The sequence below is a fragment of the Ruditapes philippinarum genome, unplaced genomic scaffold, assembly GCF_026571515.1.
Source record: "Ruditapes philippinarum isolate M1 unplaced genomic scaffold, ASM2657151v2 ctg2085_1_1_1_1, whole genome shotgun sequence".
Classification (NCBI taxonomy): Eukaryota; Metazoa; Mollusca; class Bivalvia; order Venerida; family Veneridae; genus Ruditapes; species Ruditapes philippinarum.
This window is the reverse complement of record NW_026857461.1, coordinates 244,962-272,500: the sequence shown is the minus strand read 5'-3', so window position 1 is coordinate 272,500 and position 27,539 is coordinate 244,962. Positions and strand designations below refer to the sequence as shown.

At 32.0% G+C, this 27,539-nt stretch overlaps 1 protein-coding gene across 3 annotated transcripts in view; it reads right to left on the bottom strand.

Annotated features, from left to right (window-relative positions):
• Nucleotides 1-27,389, bottom strand: part of LOC132749832 (WD repeat-containing protein 7-like) — a 42,082-nt gene extending 14,693 nt beyond the window's left edge. The window contains exons 1-13 of one of the 3 annotated variants that reach the window (XM_060739737.1): nucleotides 27,313-27,389; nucleotides 26,217-26,394; nucleotides 25,609-25,715; nucleotides 25,109-25,187; nucleotides 24,468-24,636; nucleotides 16,913-16,983; nucleotides 16,153-16,269; nucleotides 10,799-10,944; nucleotides 7,541-7,567; nucleotides 2,771-2,855; nucleotides 1,657-1,831; nucleotides 1,123-1,205; nucleotides 1-157 (exon numbers count right to left, since the gene is read on the bottom strand). In XM_060739737.1, coding sequence (XP_060595720.1) covers nucleotides 1-157; nucleotides 1,123-1,205; nucleotides 1,657-1,831; nucleotides 2,771-2,855; nucleotides 7,541-7,567; nucleotides 10,799-10,944; nucleotides 16,153-16,269; nucleotides 16,913-16,983; nucleotides 24,468-24,636; nucleotides 25,109-25,187; nucleotides 25,609-25,715; nucleotides 26,217-26,378 — 1,378 coding nt within the window. In that variant the 5' untranslated portion in view covers nucleotides 26,379-26,394; nucleotides 27,313-27,389. The remainder of the gene's footprint in view (nucleotides 158-1,122; nucleotides 1,206-1,656; nucleotides 1,832-2,770; nucleotides 2,856-7,540; nucleotides 7,568-10,798; nucleotides 10,945-16,152; nucleotides 16,270-16,912; nucleotides 16,984-24,467; nucleotides 24,637-25,108; nucleotides 25,188-25,608; nucleotides 25,716-26,216; nucleotides 26,395-27,312) is intronic. The other 2 variants (XM_060739739.1, XM_060739740.1) reach the window with 2 other exon arrangements.
• Between the last annotated feature and the right edge of the window lie 150 nt (nucleotides 27,390-27,539).

The following is a 27,539-nucleotide window of genomic DNA, read 5'->3' as shown; positions in this document are numbered from 1 at the left end:
TTTCATGACTCATCAATCTGTTGTCTAGCAGTTGTAACATTATACACATTGTTGCTGGTAGAATAATAATGGTCCCGTTAGATCGGCCGCATGCTAGCTTGCCTTGTGATGGAATGTATACAGTAGAAGTTATCATAGCTCTATCCTCAACCTCTTTCTAAAAATAGAAATGGAGAATTAAACATTTATTGCTTTACCATGTTTTGCTATCTTTCTTACTGTATTCATTATATACGAAATATTCTATATTGTACATTTAAAATAAATCCTTCATTTTCTTTTAGATTTTCTAAAAGTCTTTTACAGAAAATAAATTAATGAAAGGAAAATTTAACAAGTTTGTTATTCTGATGGAGTATATTACTCTTGTTGATTATGTGAAGTTGTATTCCTGCAAGCCTGCACCAAGGTCTCGTGCAATACAACCCATCAGCATAGTATACTAATAAAACATTCACTATATATCACCATAATCATGTTTCACTAACATTAATCTATAGATGTAAAATATCCCATCCATAAAATGAAAACATGAACAAACTTGTTATGTGTCAAAATCACAGAAATTTTGTTTGCCTTACTTTGTATGCTACAGTCCAGTAATACAAGAAATTTGTGGAAGTCATCATCTATTCACTTCACGTGAAAAACCTTTAGTTGTCATATTTATATATGTTCAAAACAGTTAAAGCAATATGCCTCCAGATTCATGCTAATATTAATAAAAATTTTGAAAATGCATTTGGAAGTAAAATATTGTGAAGTGAACAAAGAAAGTAAAATATATATATATAAACAGTCTTACAATACACATAAATTACCAAAAAGAGGTTAAAATACATAAAAATAGTCCATACTATGTTAGTCACGCAGAAGAAATATGGCTATAAATACAAATGTACACCAAATAAGTCATTATTCAATGTACACCAAATCAATCATTAATCAAACACAACATGGACATTATCGCTTGAATTTTCTTCCTTTTCTCAAAATCGTAATACATTTTTCTCAAGTTTGATTTTCTTGAAATATTTTTTGCTCTCTGGAGGCATGCAGCTTAAAATAGTTTATGGCTAAAACTGGTTCTAAATGTAATGACAATATGTTTTTGCAACTTACAAAGCCATCTAAGATTCCATTTGGAGACTGGTTAAGCTTGTCCCATATATCTTGTAATGTTGCAGAACATTTTGGTAATAAAACTGAAAATATAGAAAAAAATTACATGTTTGAATTTTTTCCTTGGAAAATATATTCTATAAGCATACGAAAGATTTCTACAGGCATAGGAAAAATAATAAAGTTTCTCTCCTTGATTTCATAAAAGAACTTATTTGGTTATACGAAACTAAAATTTCATTGTTTCTTGATCATTATACCCAATTAATCAAATGGCTATTAAAACGTGATATTCAAATGTAAACAACTTCATAACAAGCCAAAACCCAAACTTGATCAAACTTCTTAAATCTTTAATTTCAAATCAAGCAGAGTGTGGCTGAAATGTAAATGAGGTGATATGGCCTCGAGTGTAAATTCTGTGGCAGTTTCTGACCAATCAAATACCTGAGATATGAGATTGCACTTATAGAATTTCTTTATAAAACCTTGGACCGTGGTCTCGACAGAGCATTTTAGCATTTCATTAATTACCTGGTAGTCGATCAAAGCTTTCCTGTCGAACCAAAGTCATCTGTCGCTCCGATACTTCTGGTAGTTTCCATATTACCACCTGACCTTCAGAGTCCCCGCGCACCAACAATTTAGGTGACTGATTATCTCCCCTTAATGCTGAATGTAGAATTACTGCAGGTGAACAAGCGAGGGTCTGTAAATAAATATAAAATAAATTACAAACTATACTTTGTTTTTATTACTTTTTGTTTTAATATGATTTATAAAGCTACTATATTCATTTTAAAATGCGTGCGTAACCTAAACTTGTTCATTTAAGGCTAACTTAACAAGAACACACATATCACCACCATATGTATCATGTGGATATTCTAATAAAATATTGTTTGAAAAAAAATGTTGATTGAAGTGATGAAGTATAAAAATTTATATAAATAATAATAATATTTTGGTCTACAACACTTTATTATCTGCTATACAGTGTATAAGCATACATAAAACATGTATTGGATCATGTATCTCACACGTGTCAACAACATCCATGTATGATTCCTTTGTGGTTTGTTGTTATCTCTGATACTAAATAACATCAATGTAAATATTCATTGTATTACAGAACTTCCATTATAGACCAATGCACTTAAGAACACTTTAAAAGAACCTAGATGTATAGAATTAAAAACACAATGCCCTATTTCATAATATGATGTTTTATTAATCAGTCTGTCATGTTAACTCCTCAATAAATGTATACAGATTTTTTATGTTTCTTATTTTCTATGTTGGTTTGTTCTGTAAGGCTTTAAGTCAAGCATGTTGGTAACAGTTTGTTTGTTTTGTACGGATTCAAGTCAAACAGACAAAGTACAGGGAAAATGGTGACTTTCAAGCTTTCAAACAGATGCTCCTCAGTAAATCATTTTGTGCATAGTCTGGCAAATGATTAAAAACCAATGACCTTTCTTGACCCTTAACCAGCTGAATTTCTTAAATGGACTTGTCAGATTGCACAGTAGTTCAGGCCGGCCTGACTTTATACTGGTGGCATAGTTTAATAACTTTCAGTTCCAGAACGTTATGGGTTCGCTAGAAGAAAGGTTTCACATTATAAAGTAATGGTTAAAGTGTATACCTTTTCAGAGTAGAAATCAAGGACATAGTAAGCATGTGGTGAAGATGGTGCTTTGAGATGGTAAGCCTCACTCTCTGAGTTAGCACTGAAAATATTAAAAGTAAAGATTTATTTGTAATGACCTTTCAATAATTAATCATTTCTAATCTAATAAAGTGCAAAGTATTACTTCAATGACAATATTTATATAATAAAATCTAACATTTCCTTCAAAATATAAGCATTTTCAAATTGAATGAGGTGAAATCAGAATGCATAAATGTAGATGAATGTATAAAATCATTACTCTATGTTAGTTTTCTGTCACAATAAGACAACATTGTATCATGGTGATGGTAATATGGCAAATTACAAGCTTTTATGATTGAGAAAGACCCTACGAAAAATGTGCTTAAAATTAGGATTGATACAGAGCACTAGTCAATTGTAACGATGGCCCCCACCCCCACACCCTTCAGAATAAGCTGGAATTTTAACTTTTGAATTTCCAACTCCTGGTAAAAAACTCTTCAAACTGAGGCAGTTAAACAGTAAAATTCCAACCAAAACATATTATAACACTGCAAGTTGGTCACACCTTCGGCTACCTTTTCACCAAAATAAAACCACCACATTGACCTTCCAGAGCAGGGACAGAAAAAAGATAAAAAATTTGCTTATTTTTTCCCCTGTTTTTTCACTACACACTACATTGGTCATGGGATGGGAGGCATGTGTTACATATTCAAACAGTGCACAATAACCAACATTATTAGTTGACAACATCAATCAATATTGTTTCTTCCAGAGAGCAGCCACAATCAGGAGAGCATATAATTACAATAAATAAATGAAATTAAACATTTTTTGATACAAGTGAAAATAATGAATGAATTTAAAGAATATATAATATATGTGTGCAAACAAATAATTAGTTATATATACAGTAATCATGACATAATAAAAGAGAGAGAGATTATTTAACTAAACAAACTATTCTATTCCTACAGCACTTCCCCCACTCATCTTAGCAGCACAGTTACAGCAAAACAGGGAAAACAACATAAAGCCTAAAACCAGCAGCAACTACATGCTTGTACATAACTATACTGTAACAAAACTCATTATATTAACTCAAAAAATAGTCAATAAATTGATAACTCTAAAGAAAACCCTGACTTATAGCTATTTACTGGAGAACAGCAATTATTCAAATAAAATGGCTCCTTTAAAAATCATATCTTTTAAAAATCATGTAGATCAATGAGAAATTGTTGTAAGTTTTTGTGCACAGTTAGAGTGATACCATTCACCAGTATGTTCATTTTGTAGAGACTTAACATGAAATTATGACAGAACAAAACATTTAAATATAGAACATAATAATGTTAAAGTTAAAGCTACTATTTATTGGAATGTTTTATTTTTTTCATCTGTTACATTCAAAGTAACCAGGTGATATTTATTTACAGTTTAGATAACATTTTTTTTTCTTTCTTTTTCATTATTCATCTTTCTTTTTTACTGTCCTCCTCATTTGATGTTTTATGTTCATGGGCATCCCAAACAATTTCATTTCAATATTTTATCAAAATAAATAGTAATCCAGTCCCAAAAATTGTAGAATTAATAGAGAATGGCTAGATGAAAATTGATTTTTTTTTACATTCTTAACTATGGTACTTTATTCAAAAGGTATCCCAGAAAAAATTACAGTAATCCCCCTTAACAATATAAGTAAAAGTCTTTTGAAGTTTACTTTTCAATATCAGATAAGTTTGTTCAACTGTTTTTGTTTTCACAACACAACTTTCATATTATGATGAAATTTTAGCAAGGCAAAAAGAGCGGAAAAGTCGCTATTAATGATAAAGAAGTAAAAGAAATTACATTCTGAATACATGTACTTTTATTTTTATTAGTTGCAAGCATTTCTATATATCAATTAATATGTTAATACAGAGCTAAAGAATCATACTTTATTATACCAGAATACCCATGGTTTTCTGCTTTAAATATGGTCATTTTAAATAATGTGATACATATATAACAGGATCGGTTTTCAACATTCTAAACCTCATTTGTTACATAATGAATATTCAGTGACGTTATATTCATACACCTATTTTAAATGAAAAATAGTTCTTTTGATTTGTGAAGATTCTCTTTCGGCATTTTAGAAGGTACATAATAAAAGTAAAATTGCACCGGTGTGCTTTCTTGTGGATTATATCTTGCTCTATGATTACCGGTAGGTGAAGTTGTATTTACAACACTGATGGATTGTGGGAAAACCTCTTTCCACGATCTTCAAACTGATATAACCAATCAAAAAAGCACGCTTATGCAATAATCTTTATATACCTTATTCATTTGCGTAACCTAATGCGGCTAAAAGCAAAAAAGCAAGAGGAGAGATATTTCACCAAGGAAAAGTTTTCCTTACGCGCTTCATGAAGAAAGAATGTTTTTCCGATCTATTTGTTAATATATATGTTAGAGTGTTTGAACTTTAATTAAGCAACATTAAAACTAAGCCAAACATTGCTTGTATAACAGTGTGAGTAGATTATACATGATTATTTAGTTGCAGTAAACGTAACATTGCATTAACTATCAGTAAGTACCAGTTTGTGTTACATCAGTTTTAAGTATGAAATTATGCAAGGCCATTACTTACATGTGACAACTAAATCAGAGGAAAGAGAAAGCATAGACATGAAACATATAAATTGTTACATGAACCATAACATATTAAAAACAAATTCGAACGACATTAAAACCCTTTTTTTATGAGGGCTATTCTAGAAGTGTGTAAATAATTTTATTTATCTAAATTCAGACTTCGAATTCCATGCAATAATAAAGTATTGTGTTGGACTTGATAAGACACCAAAACCAAATTGTAGCATTGATAAATAAGTTATAACAAAAGTGTTAAAATCTATTTGTTAACACTGGTGACCTTGAACTTGACCCAAGTTCTACCAAACTCCACCCAAAGGTAGAGGACCACATAAGGTATTGTGTGTTGACCGCAAAACTGTAAGAACTTAAATGAAATAAAGAGGGACTTTCAACAGTTTTGCCATCAACCCTTGGTATATTCTAACCAAATATGAAAGACATTTGTCATTAAATTAAGTATAAAAAGCTACATTGTATTTTAAAACTGGTACCTTGACCCAAGTAACACTTAACTCCACCCAAAGTTAGAGGTCTATCTAAAGTATCAACCTATGAAGTATGAAATATATAGTCACTAAATAAAGTTGTTAATGGAAACTGCAAGAGGGCGACAAAATTTTGCAAGTATGAAACTTAGGAAGACGAAGCAGCAACTTTATGCTCCGAGAATTTTACAGGGAGCATAAAATTTGTAAGATTACACACCTGTATTATAGACTACCCTGAAATCTGTTAATATCATATTTACATCGGAATTTATTAAATGTTTAAAAGATAATGTTATTGTCACCCATCCTTCAAAGTAAGTATTAAAGTTCCACAGACAAAAAATAAGATATGGACAACTGTTTCATTTAAACCATACATAGCTTGAGATGTCTGTCCTAGAATGTCAAAATAAATAAACCAGTACGAATTCTGTACACTGTTATTTCAACCTCATTTTCTATCTTATTCTTAAGTAATTATAAATGAAGGCATGGTGTCTGTGGCCATATGGTTAAGGTCATTGTCTACAAACCACTTACCCCTAACTGTTGTGGGTTCGAATCCTGATAGGAACTTTGAATTCTTTAATGTAAGGAAGCTATCAAGCAAGCTTACCGAACATCGGGGGTTCTACTCAGGTGCCCGTTCGTGCCTGAAATAATGCATGGAAGGGCACCTGAGGTCTTCCGCTACCAGTAAAGCTGAAAAGTCACCATATGATATTACATATACTGTGTCAATGCGAAGTATTTTCTCCCCTACCCCGCATTTTCAGGTGTCAAATTTCCAAGCCAGTAATTATTTCTTAAGAGCAGAGAATATGAACAATTTAAGATGCACACAAAATTTTGAAAAAAAATAAATAAATACAAAAAAGTTGAGAAAAATGACAATTTTGTCACAGTAAAAAACTTAATTGTTTAGAAATAAACAATAAACTATAATCTAGAAAATCTGGTTTTAGAATTTGTCTGCACTTTGTATTCTGATTTGGTCTGAGAAACATTCCCTTATTGAATCAAATAACTACCACAACTATAGCCCAAACACAAACTCTTTACACAAGTATCACTGACTTCTGAGACTTAACTAAATGTTAAGAAATCAAATAATTTAGTTTTTAGAAAAAGTGCAGACACATTCTAAATTCTAGCAAAATAACTAACTAAACTAAAAAATCGGGCTTTACTCCCATCACCATGACAACAAACAGGGAAATAAACTAAAAATAAAGGGAAAATCTCATTGACTTGGATACTGGTTACACACATTGTACAAATTAAAGGTGCAAAGGTAAAGATAAGTTGAATAAACAAATATTGTGGACCTAAAATTAAAAAAAAATCCAAGTGTTCAAAATAATTGGGTTACTTTGTGACAGAAACAAAAATTGTATTCAGAAAATCTCAATAAAAGTAAATTGTTATTGTGCACAATTCACACCTGTAGATTAAACGTCACTTCAAATTTCCCTAAAAGCTTGTCAATAAGTAAGAAACTGGGAAATGAATTTTTTTCCAAAACCTCATCTGTACCAATGTCACCTTCTATAAACACATTATGTAAAAAAAAAAAAATTAATTAGAAGAAAAAAATCAAAACCAAAATTTTTACCTTTGGAGTACTCTCCCTTTCAGCAGGCTTTTAAAAACACAGTGAATTTGTAAGCTTACTTAAATTACTATTTCAACAGAGTTTTCAAAATAAATCATTTTGATTATATTAATCATATATTGGTACAAAACATTAATACATGAATTTCAAAGTGCATTAGAATCACATTTTTTTTTCAGCCCACAAAAAACACAACAACACATTTTTATTGGTCACATGAGAACCTTTGCAAGACAAAATCATAATATTTCTATGTAAAAGTAGGTCACTGGGTCACATTCAAGGTCACCCTGGATAATGTACCAGTGGTGCAATGTAATGAATGACAATATTAGTTTAAAGTCGATCACATTGTTCTCATTTTGATTATCAAAGGTCTAAAAACAAAATACCACAAACAAAACTGGAGTCAAAATTTAAGGTCATTGCTTAAAAATTCGAAAGCAACAGGGTAAAGTTCAAGGTCATCTAATGTGAAATGTTATTTAGCACAAAAATCTTTAATTGTGATCTTAGCTTGGAAAAACACAAAAGTAGGTCATTTGACATAAAGTTTTTTTTAACTTCTGCTAACAAGTTTACAAGTTTAAATAACAACAGTAACCCCATGGCTCAGAATTTAAGACACACCGAGAACTTGATTGACATAAATTATATAGAAGTAAGTACTAGGGCAATGATACATGTCATATATTTAAGATCTGGGCTATGTAGTTCCTGACGTTGACAACATGATTCAAATTTGTTAACCAATAAATTGTCTATCAATATAAGTGACTCACAAGATAGTACTAATTTTAACATAAATGGCATAATTCATATAAGTTATTTAGAATGGTAAGAACATGTTTATCAGCAAAAATATATACTACAAATATTTCATGCTATAAGAAGCAGTATGTAACCAGATTCCAATTATAGTTATAACACACCTCAGTTTATTATTAACGAGGGCTTTTGCATAAGGTAGAAGGTTAAATATTACAATATTGTTATAAATGGTGTGCACTTAAAAATAGCTCTGATAAAAACAGATATGTACAATGTATGTTAAAAATAGTTATGTTAAAGCAGCTATGTTAAATACAACTATGTAAAAACAGCTACCTGTATGTAAAACAGCTTTGTTAAAATAGTTATGTAAAACAGCTATGTAAAAATAGCTAAGTTATAAAACATTTATGTTAAAAACAGCAATATAAAACAGCTAGGTTAAAAACATTTATGTTAAAGAAAGTAATGTTATGACAGTTATGTTTGGAACAATTATATCAGAAAGTAATTACATTTGAGGTAAAAACATCATCATAATATTGTCCCAATAAAATTAAAAGATATTGAGGGTTTTTTTCTGGTGTTGATTATAAAACATTTTTGGTCGTATCTCACCAGACAGTCCACCTAACCAGTTTTCCTGTAGCCTGGGTTCCAGTCTGTGGATTTTTTTTATGTGCTTCTATTCGGTAAATTGATATTAATATTATCGAGTATGAAATAGCCCATATGTTATAAATATGTAAAAAATATCAAGCTTAAATCCCAGGCTAGCTTTCCTGGATAACTAACCAGTAATTTCCAAGTTCTCCGCAAGTGATCAACCACTTATCCAACACAATTCCTGAATAAACTGTGAGAGATATTTGCATGTATATACAAACAATGATTTCAAAGTAATTGGCATTAGTAAATTACAAAATAAATTAGGACATTCAACCCTTTAAACACTGTAACCAGTAGGCACAAGTACCATGTTAGAAAATCTAAAACACACAATGTAAATGGTGTCAAATAAAATACATGTGTTAATATATTGTTGTCAAAACATGAAATCTAGTCTAGTCTATGTTAAACATACAGAATACATAGACAGAAGAAAAATATATATGCATAAGTTACTCTTTCTTGTTGCTGAAAATGAACATACTTTGCTGTTCATTATTTATTCAAAATGGGAAATTTTCTTCATTTTGTAGATGGAATTTTTTTATTCTTGTAGTCAAACAAGATAATATTTATGCAAGCATACTGAAATTCATACAAAAATTTACACATATCCGTGATATCGGTGTACCTATGCTGCATGAAATGTATATTGTTCCCTTAGTGCAGTAACAGGTTAACTCCTATTCAATTATATAACAATTTAACCTGTTACTGCACTAAAATACACAATTATACAATATACTAATATACATGTACGATTCATATGCAGACAGGAATGGCCTAGAATATGTTTGCAGACATTTTTTAAGGGTATTTTTACAATTTTCAGTAAATTCCAACTGCAGGGCAAAAAAATCCCTTCTTATTAGAGGTCGAATATAGGCTGCTTCCCCAACCAAACAAGCCTCTTTTTTTCCCCAGTTTGGTCCTCAAAAGTCCCCAGTAATTTGAAATTTCCCATAGAATTTTGAACAAAATTAAATGATGGTGTTAATTAAGGTCTTTTACTGCCTTATTAGTATTTCCAAGTGCTTCTTGCTTTTCTATTTTGAAGAACTTATTAAAAGTTTGTGTTAAATTTGAGACCCCTTTTCCCAAAGTATGCCAAAATCACCCATATTTTCCCCAAGAAAAAGGCTGAGGCCCCTTCCCCAAAAATGATGTTTTGACCCTCCCAAGGTATTTAAATGGTTCTTGTATCAGCTACATGGTCTGTAACATGTCCATAAAGTTTAGCCATAAAATCCTTCAATTAAACTCAAACTTATTCTGGAAACACAATCAAAATATACCATTATTTTTATATGACAGTTTCTCCATGCATACCACTTATAAAACATAAAAATACCATGACAATACTGAAAGCCTGATAAAGTGCAATAAATTATTGTGAACACTGCTTGTTTCTATAGTAATGGTGAAGAATTTAAATGTAAATGCATGTCCTAGAAACTAAGTTATTACTAAATCAAATACATGTACCTACAGCTTACTGATTCATATTCATTGCAAATTTCAATTCCACAAGTTTCACAACATGCCAAAATAACAAATGAATTGAATGCTTATCAATACAGATAAAACATAAATTTCAAATTGACTTTATTTTCTTGTAACAAAATATGAAATTTTATTTTCTAATCCCAAAAATAATTTTTGATCTACAAAGCTCACTATAAGGCCAAGGTCAGAATGAAAACTGACAATTTGACCAAAATCAAAGACCCAAAATGACAAAATGTCAAATATTCCATGCTTTTTTTAATGAAAGTTATTTGAAATGTTGTTGGCTTTTCTAAACAATGTTTGACTTACTTTGTAGGAAGTTTATAAAGATATCCTTTTCCTTCGTTACTCCAGACAACGACTTTGTCCACACTGAGGAAATCACCGCCTGCCCACCTTTCACCACAACGATTCGACTCGGAGCACAATAATGTAAAGTCTCCTGCATCGTATATCTGCAAAATGTAAAACATTTCAATGTTAAAATTTCATTTCAGTATTTCTACTCAATAATGACAAAAAAAACAACAACAAAAACTGCAGAATTCATTTTTTATCATTTATATTAACTGTGCAATGAGTTGAAGGTCCTCTTAAAATACTGCTCTTCATGCTTTATAATTAAATAACCTGATCAAATACCATCTTCTTAAAATAAAACGTTTTTTGTTTTTACATAACACAAATGTCATATATAAAGAAAAACATTTCTAAAAAACCTATTTATTGTTCATTCATTGGGTATTCTTGTTGCTCTACACTCACTGGTCATTTCCTTGTGTGAATGGACCATGACTTTTGCCATACCAACCAATCCCATTTTGCAATTCACATTTCAGATATTTCATATTGAAAGGTTGAGCTTTTCTATGAGAGGGGGTATCTCAACAAAGAAAGTTGTTATATTAACATAGTTGAACAGGACCGCAATAAATAGCTAATTCTCAATTTTAAGAACATTAAGAATGATATGTGTAAACAAAAAAAATTCTAATCTTGATATCAAGAGAACAAATAGTATGTCCCATCCTCTCTATCTAAACATGCATAGAAATTCACAACAAATCAGCCAAAAGCATAGGGCTCTGTAACAATATAATAAATCATGTTTTTCTTCAACGTAAACATTATCTGTTCTAACATTTTTCTAGTGATTTGCATCATTTTAGTATTGAATTTCTTACTTTTTATATTCAGCCTCCAATTTCTGAACATTTACATCAGAGGTTTTTACTTTAAAAAGCATTATAATACAGCTGCTGATGATATTACAAGTGGCATTTCCATTGTCTTTGTTTACTGGGGGCATCAGTGGCAGAGTGGTTAAGTTCATTGACTTCAAAGCACTTGCCATTTACCGCTAAGGGTTAAATACTGTCAGTGACCTTGAATTCTTTCATTGAGAAAGTTATCTAGCTAGCTTATGGAACGTCGGTAGTTCAATTCTGCTCAATTGTGATGGGGGGACCTGAGTACTGATGAAACACTGATGTTCCATAAGCTAGCTCGATGTCTTCCTCAGATGAGTAAATCCAAATCCTTGCTTGGATTCGAACCCACAGCATTGGAAGAGCAAGTAGTTTGGATACAAAAGTCTTAATCAATCAGCCATGAATGCCCCACAAGTATAGAATCAGTAAAGAACAAATTATAAAGATTATAAAGGGACACAGACTGCTCTGTCTATAAATGAGCCATGTCATGACAAAACCAACATAATGGGTTTGCGACCAGCATGGATCCAGACCAGCCTGCGCATCCGCGCAGTCTGATCAGGATCCATGCTGTTCGCTTACAGACCCTATAACAAGTAAAGAAACTGATAACGAACAGCATGGATCCTGATCAGACTGCACGGATGTGCAGGCTGGTCTGGATCCATGCTGGTCGCAAACCAATTATGTTGGTTTTGTCATGACACGGCTCAAATATATTCTATATAACATGCAGACTAAATATAAATAACGAAGCATTGCAAACTATTGAAGCAAGAAACATTATGTCCTCTATCTGTCCTCTATCCGGAAAATACTAGAGTATTACGGGTAACTAATTTGAAAGTGGGTGCATCAGTTGGTACCAGTATTACATCAAATAATGATCAATCTTTACCTCAATATCAAAGTTTCATTTTGTAAGTAGATACCAGGATTACAGCATTCAAATTGCATATTATTAACAGCTTAATAATAATAATTAGACATTTATCTAACTGAAAGACATATGTCAAATTCTCTAACAACAAACAGCACAAAAATAACAAAGATAGAAAATCAGAAATAAGAGCAACTCACAAAGAATTCGCATTCCACCCCCCACATCTCATAAACATATGGGACGATAAATATGAGTTTTAAAATCATCAAAAAAAATCTTCCAAGTCACCCAAAGAATAAATCTAAGCTTTAGAGTTACCATTATGATTAATAAATAGATAAAACCATCTTAAGGAGCAGTCTATAACATTTTGAATATTTTCTATGTTTAGGGCTGGCAATTGCAAAGAAAAATCATTCATGTATTGCAATAATTACAGACAATATATTGCAATATACATGTATGGTGAACTTTTTAAAATAAGACCTACAAAACATTGCCTTATGAGTTAATAGTTATCATATTATGTCTAAATGCATTATACACTTAACAAGAGGCATTTTTTTAAAGATTTCACTGTGGAAAAAGTGGCATTGTAAATGAAGGGAGTTTTAACAACCTTACGTAAATTCCATTTAAGGTCAAGCTATTTACAAATTGAAAAAAATTCTGACTTTAATAGAATTCTACGCTTTTTATAAAACCTTCATAGTTTCAATATATTGCAATATCTAAAAACATATTTTGATATTATACTGTCAGATATTTGGAAATCCAATATATTGCTATATATTTCACACCCATATTTATGTTGATTATCACTTCAATAGCAAACAGTGAAATTTTACTCCACATATAAAAATGCAAATGTTTAAGAAAAAAACTGTATTGCTGTGGTTCACATATTTGTCGAAGAACTCTCACTTTCATAGTTAAAACATTTTATTTTTAAATTCAAAAATTCAACAACAATTTTCTCTACAAAAAGTGAAAAGTATCTAAACACTATAATCTAATACTTGTCTAAACCAGTTGAAACTAGACTATATAGAGATAATATTGCAGACACATTTACAGTACAATATCCTGCTATAAACTTATAAATAAAACCTAAAAGTCATAAACTGTCATTCAATGTAAACTGAAAGAAAAAAACCAATTTCATGATTTGAGCCTTGCCATGACAAAACCAACATATGGGTTTGCGACCAGCATGAATCCAGACCAGCCTGCGCATCAGCGCAGTCTGATCAGGATCTATGCTGTTCGCTATCAGTTTCTCTACTTGTTATAGGGTTTGTAAGCGAACAGCATGGATCCTGATTAGACTGCACGGATGCGCAGGCTGGTCTGGATCCATGCTGGTCGCAAATGCACTATGTTGGTTTTGTCCTGACGCGGCTCATTTCTATTCAACATAGTTTCTATGGCAACAACAATATATCTTACCCGTTTTTCGTTCCCCTCCCAAAACACAGTGGGAGGGCGAAATACATATACCTTCAAAATTTAGGCATGAACATGTTAAAACATAAATCTTTGAATGAAAGCAATAGAATAAATATCATATTAGAAAACAGGAATGGTCAGTATGAACTTAAGCATGAATTTGACTGTTCAACTTGTTTCTAAGAGACTAGTCAAGCAGACTAAATGTGTAGTTTAGCATAATTTGTTGGCTTGGTGCAAAAATGTTGTAACTTCTTTTTTATGTCAACACAAAGCCCTCGATATACTCATTTTCAGGAGAAGAAAAATATTGTCATTAAAATATAATTTATTTAGATATATTGAGATGATTTTAATACAGTAATGATTTATTTCAAGAACTTCATTACAACATTTTTTTACATATCATAAAATTGAAAATTCTAACTAAATTAAAATAGCTAAAAAAATGTGCCTGAACATATTTTTGTTCCCATGATCAAATTTATACTTAAGAATTATTTGTACACAGTAAAATCTAGAGAAGAATACATGTTAGTGTTGGTGATAAAATTCACACAAATCTATATGTAAATAATTGGTGCAAAAAAGAGTAACACATACACAACCATAATGTAGACTCGAAAAAAAAAATTTTTAAATTTTGTAATCAGTTACAAGAGTGCCATTATGGCTCAGATTGCTCACCCCAGGTTGTCATTTCATACTGTGAAAAAAAACACATTTCTAAAGCCTACCTGGCTTGTCAATGGATAATTTTTAACATTAAGATTTTACATTATACTACTTGAACTAGATTTGACCAATTTTCTTTATTAACCTGTAATAACCAAGGTTCAAATTAATTTGACCAAGTCTGGTAGGTAATGAAGATTTTCCTCTCAAATGATCTTGTTGCCTGGTTAAACCATTCTCAAACAAAACCTGAACTTAATCGATGGAAGGATTCTGGACTAAAAAGCAGAAATCAAGACCTGATACACAGAGCCCAGTCATTGCTCCCAAACAAGTTCATCAGTAAGCGGATAGAAAAAAGTGACTTCAAGAGAGTTCTCAGGGTTTTAATAATAAACAGACATTTAAGTGATCACAAAAGCTCACCTTAGAGCACTTTGTACTCATGTGAGCTTAAAATGCACAGGTATACCACTGTGAAGTTGAAAAGTTCATGCAATAAAACACTGGTTCATCTAAAAGCAGCCTAACTCTAAAAGCTGTTAAGTAAAAAATCTAATTAAAACATGCATCACTGTTCAGGATTTTGAAGAAAAAAAATGTCATAAACTTTAGAATCTAAAATATTGATCTAAATAATTTAATAATTAAATATGGGGAGGGATGAAGGTGGGACTAAATAAATCAACAGATTTTCATCTTGCAGTAAGGGGGAAGTTATAAAAGAAAAGGAAAGACATAAATGTGCAACTGTTAAGAAATTATGCCATCAATACTTCAAAGCAGATATTTTGTAAACACCAAATTGCATACTTTGTAAAAATTAATTGATTTTGACATTAAATATCTTTGTCATTCTATAAGATAAATGTTTCACTATTCAAACTTATTATGTAAAAGACTTGCATGGTTATAAATAATGACAAACTTTGATTCAGATATTAAACTTTACTTACAAGACAAGCCTGATAGTTAAAGGTTCCAAATTACTAGCCTAAATTCAATTTTCTGAAAGATTTTACACTCCATTCTATTCAATAATAAAACAAATTTTACTAGCTGATTAGAGCTTATATTAAAGACTGTCAGTCTTTTCATGAACCAATCTTTGACTGATTCCAAACAATTAACATTAAATCATTAAACAAGAACCTTTGGACAATCAAGACGTTTAACAGTTTTTTCTTTTTCCTCTTTTTAAACAATATCACTGCTGCATACATTTCAGCTCAAAAATATCAATATCAAATGCATGCTTGTATTCAAGGCTTAATGAGGGTCCGTCTGCCCTTTCAGGCACTGAGAGTATAGACCCCGAAAATAACAAATGCCTTCTTACAAGTCTCTGTTCAAACATCTGTGACAAATTGCCGCCTCAAGAGTAAAACGAACACTATGAAGGGTATGTACGCAAAAAGTAACAACAAAGTAAAGCCACTCACCTGCCAATACTTAGAGCAGACAATGAGAACTGTACGTTGATTGTAGGGACAACATGTCAATGTCTGAGCATTCAAACATCGGATTTGTTTTGACTCATCCTCATTGACTGGTTTAGACTGAAAACAAAAGGTATATCATCATGAAATCTTTATTATTCTGTCCAGAATACAGCATGTAAAACAAATATAATTTTGATAAAAAAGCATATTAGTTAAAGCGGCCTTCAGTTTTTATATTTTTTTGGAAAAACAATTATGGGTTGTTTTAAACTAAGTATTTCAGTAATTTTATCTTGGAAAAGTCCATCATATCACAGTTAAGCCTCCTTCAAAACAGCATCCCAAGATCTATTTATAGCACATCAGTGACGTTCATTTGTAAGAATAGAAGATAAGGAAACAAATCATCCACTTAACTAATCTACATATAGAGAGCACACAGTTGATTTCTTATTTTAAACTTATTTAATTTCGGAGAAGAATTTCATAAGACTATGTTTCCCATTCTAATCCTGTTTTGAAATAAATATTTGTAGTGTTTTGTGCATACAATGAATATTGTAAACTGTAGCATGTATATATATATATATATATATATTCTTAGAAATAAAATATGTTCAAACTAAACTTATTTTAAATATATATATCTCAGTTAAAACCAAAAGTAGTACTGAAAAGACTATATTTTCTAGCAAATTTTCATACATAACAAGATGTTACTATACAAAACAAAGTCTCAGTCAACTACAACAAACTTTACCCTATTCTCTTGTCCACTTAGTACCCACACCTTCACTGCTCCAGAATTAGAGATGGCAACTATTACATCATCTGAAAAAAATTTATTTTAGTTTGATTGTGTTGGTAGCAATAAGCTTCTTCTCCAAATCCCTCCAGAGGCGTGCATGTTGCGGAGAAGGCACACGGCAGGTCAAGGTCAAGTCATCTTAAGTACCAGAGCTGATTGGTTGACCTGTCGTGACTAACTCTGGAGGGTGGCGCTAACAAGAGCCGTTTTATGTAAACCACCTGTTTGCAGCTGTCACGGAACTTGATGCTTTTCCGGTATTGTCTTTCCTCCATCGAACGAAGAACAGGACTTAGGAAGATCGGCATGAAAAAGACGTCCCCGATGAGACTTCTAGAGTGGACCGGCATGGACGCTGAGATCTCGGACATATGGAATTTCCGGCGCCGAGCTAAAATAAACCTAAAAACACACACACTAGCAATAAGCTTAATAAAACACTCATGAATCTGTTCTTAGAACCAACCAATCTGAGTGCAGACATTGGCATATACAAAGAAACAGATACTAGGTAATTAATTTAATAACTATGAAACTGTAAAAAGCTTAAAATCTACCCAAAACAAATTATATATATGATGTTCTATATGGGAAATGTATTATGTAAAAGAAATGCTTGTTTATTTCACTGAAAGTCTTAAGGTGACAACAGACACTTTCCGTGGTACTCACATAAATTTCATTTAAACAAAGTTATTTTAGTAATAATTGTTATTTATTTATGGATTGGAATAATCAATAAACAATTCATAACTTTACATATCAATTTAATTATTTAAGCTTATTTCAGAGCTTGATGCCAGCATAGCATGTACCACTTATTTAATGTAATCAATAATAATAATAAACATAAAATAACATTATAAGGAACAAAGTCGAGACTAGAAACAATTTTATGACTAGAAATAAAATGTATTGGAATGTTTGGCCGCATCTAAATATGTCATGCTAGGATATGACAACTAAATGTCCCTAGCATAACAAAGAAAATTCCAGCAACCGAATAAACCAGTTAAATGAGAAATTTTACATGCGAAAGTTACTGAGCATTTAAGGACAGATGTGCCTGCTTCCGGCATATGCGTGCCAAGATTGCGTAATTACCCTATGCAAGGGTGCCAAGATGCGTAAATGCGATAACTTCTGGCATATGCGTGCCAAGAGTGCATAATTGAATATGCGAGGGTGCCAACTGCGTAAATGCGGTAATAAATGGGAGCAACTTTTAAGCAAATACTCAGTTACTTAAAAATGCCAAAGAGACACCTGGGAAATACCGAGCATAGCGCAAGCTTTGAGCAAAACCCAGGACTCATATAAAAAATTCCAATTTTGAAATTAATGTAATCTAGTAATTCCAGCTTATAGAAGGATATTCTGTCGAAACAAGACCATCTAATAGATGAAATATATACCAGACTACAGACTTAAGCGTAAATAGTTTACGAACCGATTTTCCCGAAGGATGTACCATAGAGGCCATCGAGAGAAACGGTTTTGAAAAATTTATACATAAACATGACTGGTTCTCGGCTGCCAGAATTTTCCGTCAAGATGCGACAAGAAAAAATTTACATGAACATTGTTGCACAATTTCATACAAGTTAAAATGTTATCCTTTCACATATTTATAAATGTCAACATAACACCAGTTGGTTATAAACGAAACACTGTTAAAGTGTTATCCTTTCACATATTTATAAATGTCAACATAACACCAGTTGGTTATAAACGAAACACTGTTAAAGTGTTATCCTTTCACATATTTATAAATGTCAACATAACACCAGTTGGTTATAAACGAAACACTGTTAAAGTTTTGTTTTGAACATCTTTTCGATATTTTCCCAAACTGCCTTCCGCTTAAACGATGATGTTGGAACTTTGGCACCGTCAGTGTGTTTCTTAGGAGTTACTCATGACTTGTGGTACAGGTATGCCAGCAATAATCGCTAAATTCCTCATGTACAACTGAAATATAAGCACAACCAGCAGCAGTATCCATTGGAAACAACATGTCATTTATAACAATAAACACAGTAATGTACATATATGAAAAACATTTCCTATATATTTATTGAAATTATGCCATAATGCAGACAATAATACACAGTAGTTTGAATGATAAATGGGTGTGGCGGGTGGGAATACGTTGCGTTTCTTTCGGTTGTAAAAGCGGAAAGGAATTGTACATCCGGTGACTGGTATTTATACTCGACACCGGTAGTATTAACAGAACCAGTCCGATTATGTGCTAAAAATAGCACGAAGAAAAACCCAATTATTCTTACCAAAATAAACTCGAGTTATGTCTATGCAGAAATAATCGGTATTATTTATGGATTGGAATAATCAATAAACAATTCATAACTTTACATATCAATTTAATTATTTAAGCTTATTTCAGAGCTTGATGCCAGCATAGCATGTACCACTTATTTAATGTAATCAATAATAATAATAAACATAAAATAACATTATAAGGAACAAAGTCGAGACTAGAAACAATTTTATGACTAGAAATAAAATGTATTGGAATGTTTGGCCGCATCTAAATATGTCATGCTAGGATATGACAACTAAATGTCCCTAGCATAACAAAGAAAATTCCAGCAACCGAATAAACCAGTTAAATGAGAAATTTTACATGCGAAAGTTACTGAGCATTTAAGGACAGATGTGCCTGCTTCCGGCATATGCGTGCCAAGATTGCGTAATTACCCTATGCAAGGGTGCCAAGATGCGTAAATGCGATAACTTCTGGCATATGCGTGCCAAGACTGCATAATTGAATATGCGAGGGTGCCAACTGCGTAAATGCGGTAATAAATGGGAGCAACTTTTAAGCAAATACTCAGTTACTTAAAAATGCCAAAGAGACACCTGGGAAATACCGAGCATAGCGCAAGCTTTGAGCAAAACCCAGGACTCATATAAAAAATTCCAATTTTGAAATTAATGTAATCTAGTAATTCCAGCTTATAGAAGGATATTCTGTCGAAACAAGACCATCTAATAGATGAAATATATACCAGACTACAGACTTAAGCGTAAATAGTTTACGAACCGATTTTCCCGAAGGATGTACCATAGAGGCCATCGAGAGAAACGGTTTTGAAAAATTTATACATAAACATGACTGGTTCTCGGCTGCCAGAATTTTCCGCCACAATAAATTTTAACAAAAATTTATTCCCCAAAATTCAAATTTAATCTTTGTGCATTAAATGTCGTTGATCATCATAAAAAAATAACATATTTGAAAAAAATGCCTTTGTAAATGATTGATTTTGAATAAAAATCCTTAAATTTTAAATCGTCATATCAAAGTCATTTTTTATTTGTTTGTCATCAAACTTTTGGAAAATAACCATACTTATATTATCTAGGGAACCGTGTCTCAAATTTTTTCTATCTTTTCTCAAAAAAATATTACGTAACGTCAAACATTTTATGCGACTTTTTTCAACATACATATTACGTAATTAAAGATAATTAAGTCGCCTATTGAGCAAACAAAAATCCCTGACACGGTTCCCTCCGTAAATGAATTTCCTTTCATGTGCTTTAAACCGCATGTTAATTGATTATTAAAAAAGTTATGCCGATTCAAAGTTAGTCCGACCCGCATCAAACGAAGTGTCATAAATCGGCTGTTCTCTCTCGGACCCCTACATTTCACGCTAAATAATTGCATAATACACAAATATCGCACCAGAGAGGGTCACAAGTTGCGGTGACATACTCTAACAACATTTTATGACCTAGTGACATCTGACCAATAAAAAGCTGCTAATAAATATCAGTTTATAGCCGAAATTTCTTCAATTCTTAACGTGATTTACTGTCCGTCTGGTATCTGTCGCACATGCCATGTGACTATCGGTAAAATTTGAGGCACTCAGTGGGGGAAATGGAACGCATTTGCGCACCGCTAGCGGGGTATTTTATTGTTTCCTTTTTGAAGTTTATTATTATTATCATCAGCATTATTATTGTATTATACCAGTGTCACTCTGCCTGTGTATTCGTGTATGAAATTCCGTTAAAATATAAAATAAAATAACAAAAATACTTAGCTTCTGACAGACATCTAAAGTATGTGGTACGATGTACAAATAAGAACGGGATATTATATTTTTTTCCACCAAATTGATAATGCTTCACATATTTTAATAGAAATAAAAGGTATTACTCGATCATTATGATCTGGCCTTCTTGACTTCTATTATGAATATCATCTATGCACGGCATAGAGATCCAGTTTCTACCGGGATAGACAATAAATTCCATACTTTGTCCCAGATTTATTAGTACTGTGTCCGATTTACTGGCGAACAATTTATTTTCACTGAGAATATATTTTAATATCTTTTTTTATTTATAGAGAAATAACCATCCTTAGACAATCTAAAATGGTTTAGAAATTTGTCAGGGACACCTTACCACAAGTCATATAGGCGTTCACGTAAAAAAATGTTGTCTGTTTTTGTTGTTGTTTTACTTGACATTGTAAGAAAACGAGGTTGAATGTAAAGTAAGCCCTTGAATCCGTACAAAAGTCTATCAACTCAACTTAATATCTATCAGATTAACGGGACAGACAAATTATTTTCACACATTATGGATATTTTAGCAACTACATTTTTAATCAACCCCGTGGTCGTGCGATTTGCCGCTATGCTTAATTATTTATGTTTCATACATTATGTTACGCACATTGGCCGACAATTTCTTAATTTATAAAAAAGGCTAAATGTTGAGATATTCATAAAAGATGTACGTTAGTTGTACGATACATGTATTACGAGAAGTATGGACCAGTATGGACCTGTAATTCACAGATATATGGAACTACCGATTTCCCTCATTGATGCCTCAACAGGGGGCGGAGCGTTATCGATAATCGACAGGTTACGCGAATAGCAGATACAAATAGTATAGGTACCGTTTTAAAACGTTTAAAAACACATTTTTGGACTAACTGCTTCCAAAATTAAATCACGAATGTGTTCAGAAAAGGTTGATTAACCTACTTAGCAAAAAATCTCATTTTAGGTATTTTCAGTGATAATTGACTCCGTTGTCACCTTAATATCTTAGTTATTTCTATTTTATAAGTGTTCTTTGAGTATATGTTCTCAAAGATCTTGGTTTATACAGAATTTATTTTAGTTTGATTGTGTAGGAAGCTATAAGCTTATAGACACACACTTTTGAATCCTGGAACCAATCAGTACTGAGCAACGATTGTAACACTTCTTACAGTCCCATTTCTGCAGAGTTTTCATTTCAAGGTTTTCCTTCTACTATTTTTCTGGGAGACATATTCTACATTATCATTTTGGTCTAAAATCATTAATTGATAAAATCTAAATAAAAAGAAACACAAGAATTTAATGCTTACCATAGCCCTGGGTTCGAGGTGATAAAGACAATATTCTTAGCTCAAACTCAGATCTCACGTATTTGATTGGTCACAAACTGCCACAGAATTTCCACTGACCAATAAAAAATCCTGAGATTTGAGAGAGACCTCTAAACAAGAGGGCCATGATGGCCCTGAGGTCGCTCACCTGTATATAGCCCCCCCCCCCGGGCCAATTTTTACCCAAGGGCTTTTATTTGTTTATTTGAACAAACTTGGTAGATACCCATAAGAAGATGTTTCATGCTAAACATCTAAGTTCTAGCTCATTGGGTTTTTTAAAAGAAGATTTTTTAAGTTTTTACTATACACATATAGTTAAAAACAATGACACCCCTGGGGCAGGGCCAGTTTGGACCCCCGGGTGTTTATTTTAACAAACTTTGTAGATATTTACTTAAAGATGTTTCATGCTTAATATCTAAACTCTAGCTATTTGGGTTTTCCAAAGAAGATTTTAAGTTTTTGCTATACACATATAAGGAAAATCAATGACACCCCCGGGCGGGGCCAGTTTTGACCCCAGGGCTTTTATTTGAACATACTTGGTAGACACCCATTAGAACATGTTTCATGCTAAATATCTTAGCTCTAGCTCTTTGAGTTCTTTAAAAGAAGTTTTTTAAGTTTTTACTATATGCATATAGGGAAAATCAATGACCCCTTGGGGCGGGGCCAATTTTGACCCCAGGGCTTTTATTTGAACAAACTTGGTAGATACTCATAAGAAGAAGGTGTTTCATGCTAAATATCTTAGCTCTAGCTCTTTGGGTTCTTTAAAAGAAGATTTTTTAAAGTTTTTACTATATGCATATAGGGAAAATCTATGACCCCCTGGGGCGGGGTCAATTTTGACCCCAGGGCTTTTATTTGAACAAACTTGGTAGACATTCACTAGAAGATGTTTCATGCCAAATATCTAAGCTCTAGCTCTTACATTTTTTTAAAAGAAGATTTTTTAAGTTTTTACTATATGCATATAGGGAAAATCAATGACCCCCCGGGGCGGGGCCAATTTTGACCCCAGGGCTTTTATTTGAACAAACTTGGTAGACACTCACTAGAAGATGTTTCATGCCAAATATCTTAGCTCTAGCTCTTTGGGTTCTTTAAAAGAAGATTTTTTAAGTTTTTACTATATGCATATAGGGAAAATCAATGACCCCCCGGGGCAGGGCCAATTTTGACCCCAGGGTTTTTATTTTAACAAACTTGGTAGACATTCACTAGAAGATGTTTCATGCCAAATATCTAAGCTCTAGCTCTTACAGTTCTTTAAAAGAAGATTTGTTAAGTTTTTACTATATGCATATAGGGAAAATCAATGACCCTCCGGGGCGGGGCCAATTTTGACCCCAGGGCTTTTATTTGAACAAACTTGGTAGACACTCACTAGAAGATGTTTCATGCCAAATATCTTAGCTATAGCTCTTTGGGTTCTTTAAAAGAAGATTTTTTAAGTTTTTACTATATGCATATAGGGAAAATCTATGACCCCCTGGGGCGGGGCCAATTTTGACCCCAGGGCTTTTATTTGGACAAACTTGGTAGACACTCATTAGAAGATGTTTCATGCCAAATATCTAAGCTCTAGCTCTTAGGGTTGTTTAAAAGAAGATATTTAAAGATTTTTCTTTCGGTTGCCATGGCAACCAGAGTTCTGTATGGAATTAAATTCTTTGAACAATTTTTAAAGGTGACCACCAAAGGAACATTCCTGTGAAGTTTGGATGAAATTGGCTCAGTGGTTTATGAGGAGATGTCATTTAAAGCAAAAGTTTACGGACGGACGACGGACGGCCGGACGCCGGACAAAAAGCGATCACAAAAGCTCACCCTGTCACTTTGTGACAGGTGAGCTAAAAAGTTTTATAACCTTAAAGTCAGACTTTCAAGATTTCAACTGGTTTTCAAATTCAAAGGGCACAATGGTAGCTAGACTTATCCCGAACTATTTTTAGAACACATATCATATGTTACTATTTTTAGAACACATGTCATATGTTACTATTTTTAGAACACATATCATATGTTACTATTTTTAGAACACATATCATACTGTGTTACAGTAATCATTACCTTCTCTTTTAGCTGGTCTGATAACACAACAAGCACTGATCCAGTCTGGAGACACTCGTGAACTTAATGTTAGAACGATCTCAAACGTCAATGGATCCACTATAACAATCTCTGGATAATAACCGTTACATACAAGTCGAACATCTGATGTGTTCTTGAAATGATATGCCTGTAAAATGTGATATTAAACGTATTCATTTTATTTTATGTTGTAAATTATTTTTAGTTGTTTCTCTTATTATAAACATGATTTATAAACATTGGTTTCAAGTAAAAATTGGAAAGATGAAAATTATGTAATCAGGTCAGTTAGTGTCAGATTGAACCAAATTGTTTGGTTTCTTTTTAATATGACAAAGTGTAAACATTTTTGAAAAAAAAAAAAATTTATATTTCAAATGAATATTGAATACTACTAGTATGTAATCAAAATATTAATAAAAAAAATACAGAACTAGTGAGAATATATAGATAGGCAAAAGATTTATTCCATCGTACCAATTTAGCAAAATCTGAAAAATTCAAAATTTGAATCTATCATTTCTGGTAATTTTTTGGTGTTAAGACTTCATGAATATGATACATTATAATGATAAGGCTACATGTACTCTTTATCTTGAAGAGTACAAATGTAAGTGTACCTGCATATTGCTGTGAGCATATGACATTTTTATGGTTTCTATACATCTACCATCAGCAATATCCCATAGACACATCTCTCTGAAACAAACAGAGTACATGTAAAATATTATCTATATCTAAAATGCATGCTTCAAAATCAAATCTAAGTTTATCCCTAGTATTCATACATTTTATCATAGGTGTTTAGTAAATTTACAAACATTTGAACGCAGCCGCAGATATTTGTGTATTAATTTCATCATTTCTTGTTTAAATGTATAATTCTTCTTAAGATATTGCTAAGGCAGTGTGTCTGGCAGCTTGAACTTGACTGGTCCCTTATTTATATAAATTACAATTTAACATCCTGAGCAAGCAGGATTTTAACCCTTATAGGTGAGATTCAATTTATTTAAAGCCAAGAAAAATGATGTAACTATTTTGCTAAAGGTGATGCAAATCAAGTTTGTGATAAATAAGGTCACGATAAATATCTATGAAATAAAGAATGAAGAAATACCCATTTTCTGAAGCACTGACAACCCTTGTGTTTCCATGCTGTGCCGAGGCTGGTGCCAGACATGATATCGCAGCAGTGTGACCAAACAACATGTGACGTGGATATACCTGTAATAATCAATCAAACCATACCAGTGTTTGTGACAATAGTTACAATGCAGCATGTTTGTATTACAAGGATAAAATCCAGTAAGTAACAATTTTTATGTTTGTAATATTAATAAACTGAGTCTTCGAAACAGAATGTACAAAAGGGTTTATTCACTTCAGTTTTCAGAATGCTTGGAATTTTATAATTGTCATTTTAACATTTTCATCCTCAGTAACCAAGTCTATTTACTGTATACCAATATTGGTAAATATTTCTGCATGTATATTGAACATGGTATATACAGAATATGTACCATATGTTCTGACTATGCAATATATTGAATTACCAATTTTGTCTGGATTATTATAATAAACATAACAAAACTAGTGAACAGAATTCAGATTATGACAAATCACAAATATAAGAATAATTATACTGACTGATTAATGATACAAAATAATCACCATTCAAACATCTCTACTTTTCAATACAAGAAATGTCATAAAACAAAACACTACCTCCCAATTTGGTGACATGTCCCAAACACAAAGTTGTGCATCATTACAAGCTGTAACAATATTCTTCATATCTGGTGTCATATATATTGCTGATATACAGTGAGTAGGGGCATTTTTACCCCACAGCACCACAGGTACTACTATATTGTTACCAACCACCATTGTTACATTTGTATAACTGAAATAAAACAATAATAAAAGCATATACACATGTATATTGTAAAGATCAAGTCTAAGGTGAATATTATAATATAAATTTGCTGTTTAAGTTTAAGAATTGTCATTTTTTCTTTAATAAAACACAAGTTGTACCTTGTGCAAGATTTTTCTGCAACACACCATTGAATTTTTTACAATATCTTAATTAGTAAAACTAAATTCCAATTTGTCGTTCGAATGCATTATGCCATAGCATTACATCACTCGGGTTACGCCCTTGTGATATAATTTCTCACTCCAAACTGTGGTTTTATTAAGCAATAAAATCACTGAAAGGGATATATTATTTCTTAAATTAAACATTTACGGGGCCCTGCAGGTCTGACAGTTGTCAGGTTTTGCTGGTCCCTGACAAGTAAAGTTTGTAGCAGACCCGTCCTGTCACAGTGGGGACATATGATAACAGGACTTGAAACTGGAGATTAGCATCACGTTATGTTTTATGTTCCAGTTCACAATCTAAAAAGTGATATGCTGAAAAGCACCAAGACTTCAAGCTTAACAGGGTCTTTCTATTTGAAAGACCCCTAGTTAAACATTGTTAAATGAAGCCAAACTTCAACTTGTCATTTCAACTTATCAATTTACTATCTGAAACATTTATAAATGTTCTTTAAAAAATGCTAATAAAGAAATATTTAAGGCACTGAAGTTCAATTAAACCTAGAATAGTCTAATACAGTATCATGAGTATTGCAAGAAATAATATGACACTGACAGATCATCTAATGTTCTAACACGCTTTGTTGATGTCAAACTTTTACTTTTGCTCTTTATTTTTCTGTTAGAAAAAGTAGATCTACTGCATTGTGTTTGCTCCTACAACTATTTATATGTAAAAAAAATAAAATAGATATAGCGGTTTTAAATAAATTACCGTCTGTATTGTTGTTAATTTATTTACATTTTCCCGTGAGAGTTGCTTGCTGTGATATTCAGTTTTATGATATCCAGTATCCGGTATATACGGAAAATATTCTCTTCTTAATTTTCTTGTTGCACTTACTTTCCAAATCTTTCTTTAAATGCTTCTGTCTATTTTATACATGTATTTGTAATAAAAACATCACTTTGATGGTTTTGCGCAAATGCTCGTTCCAGTTA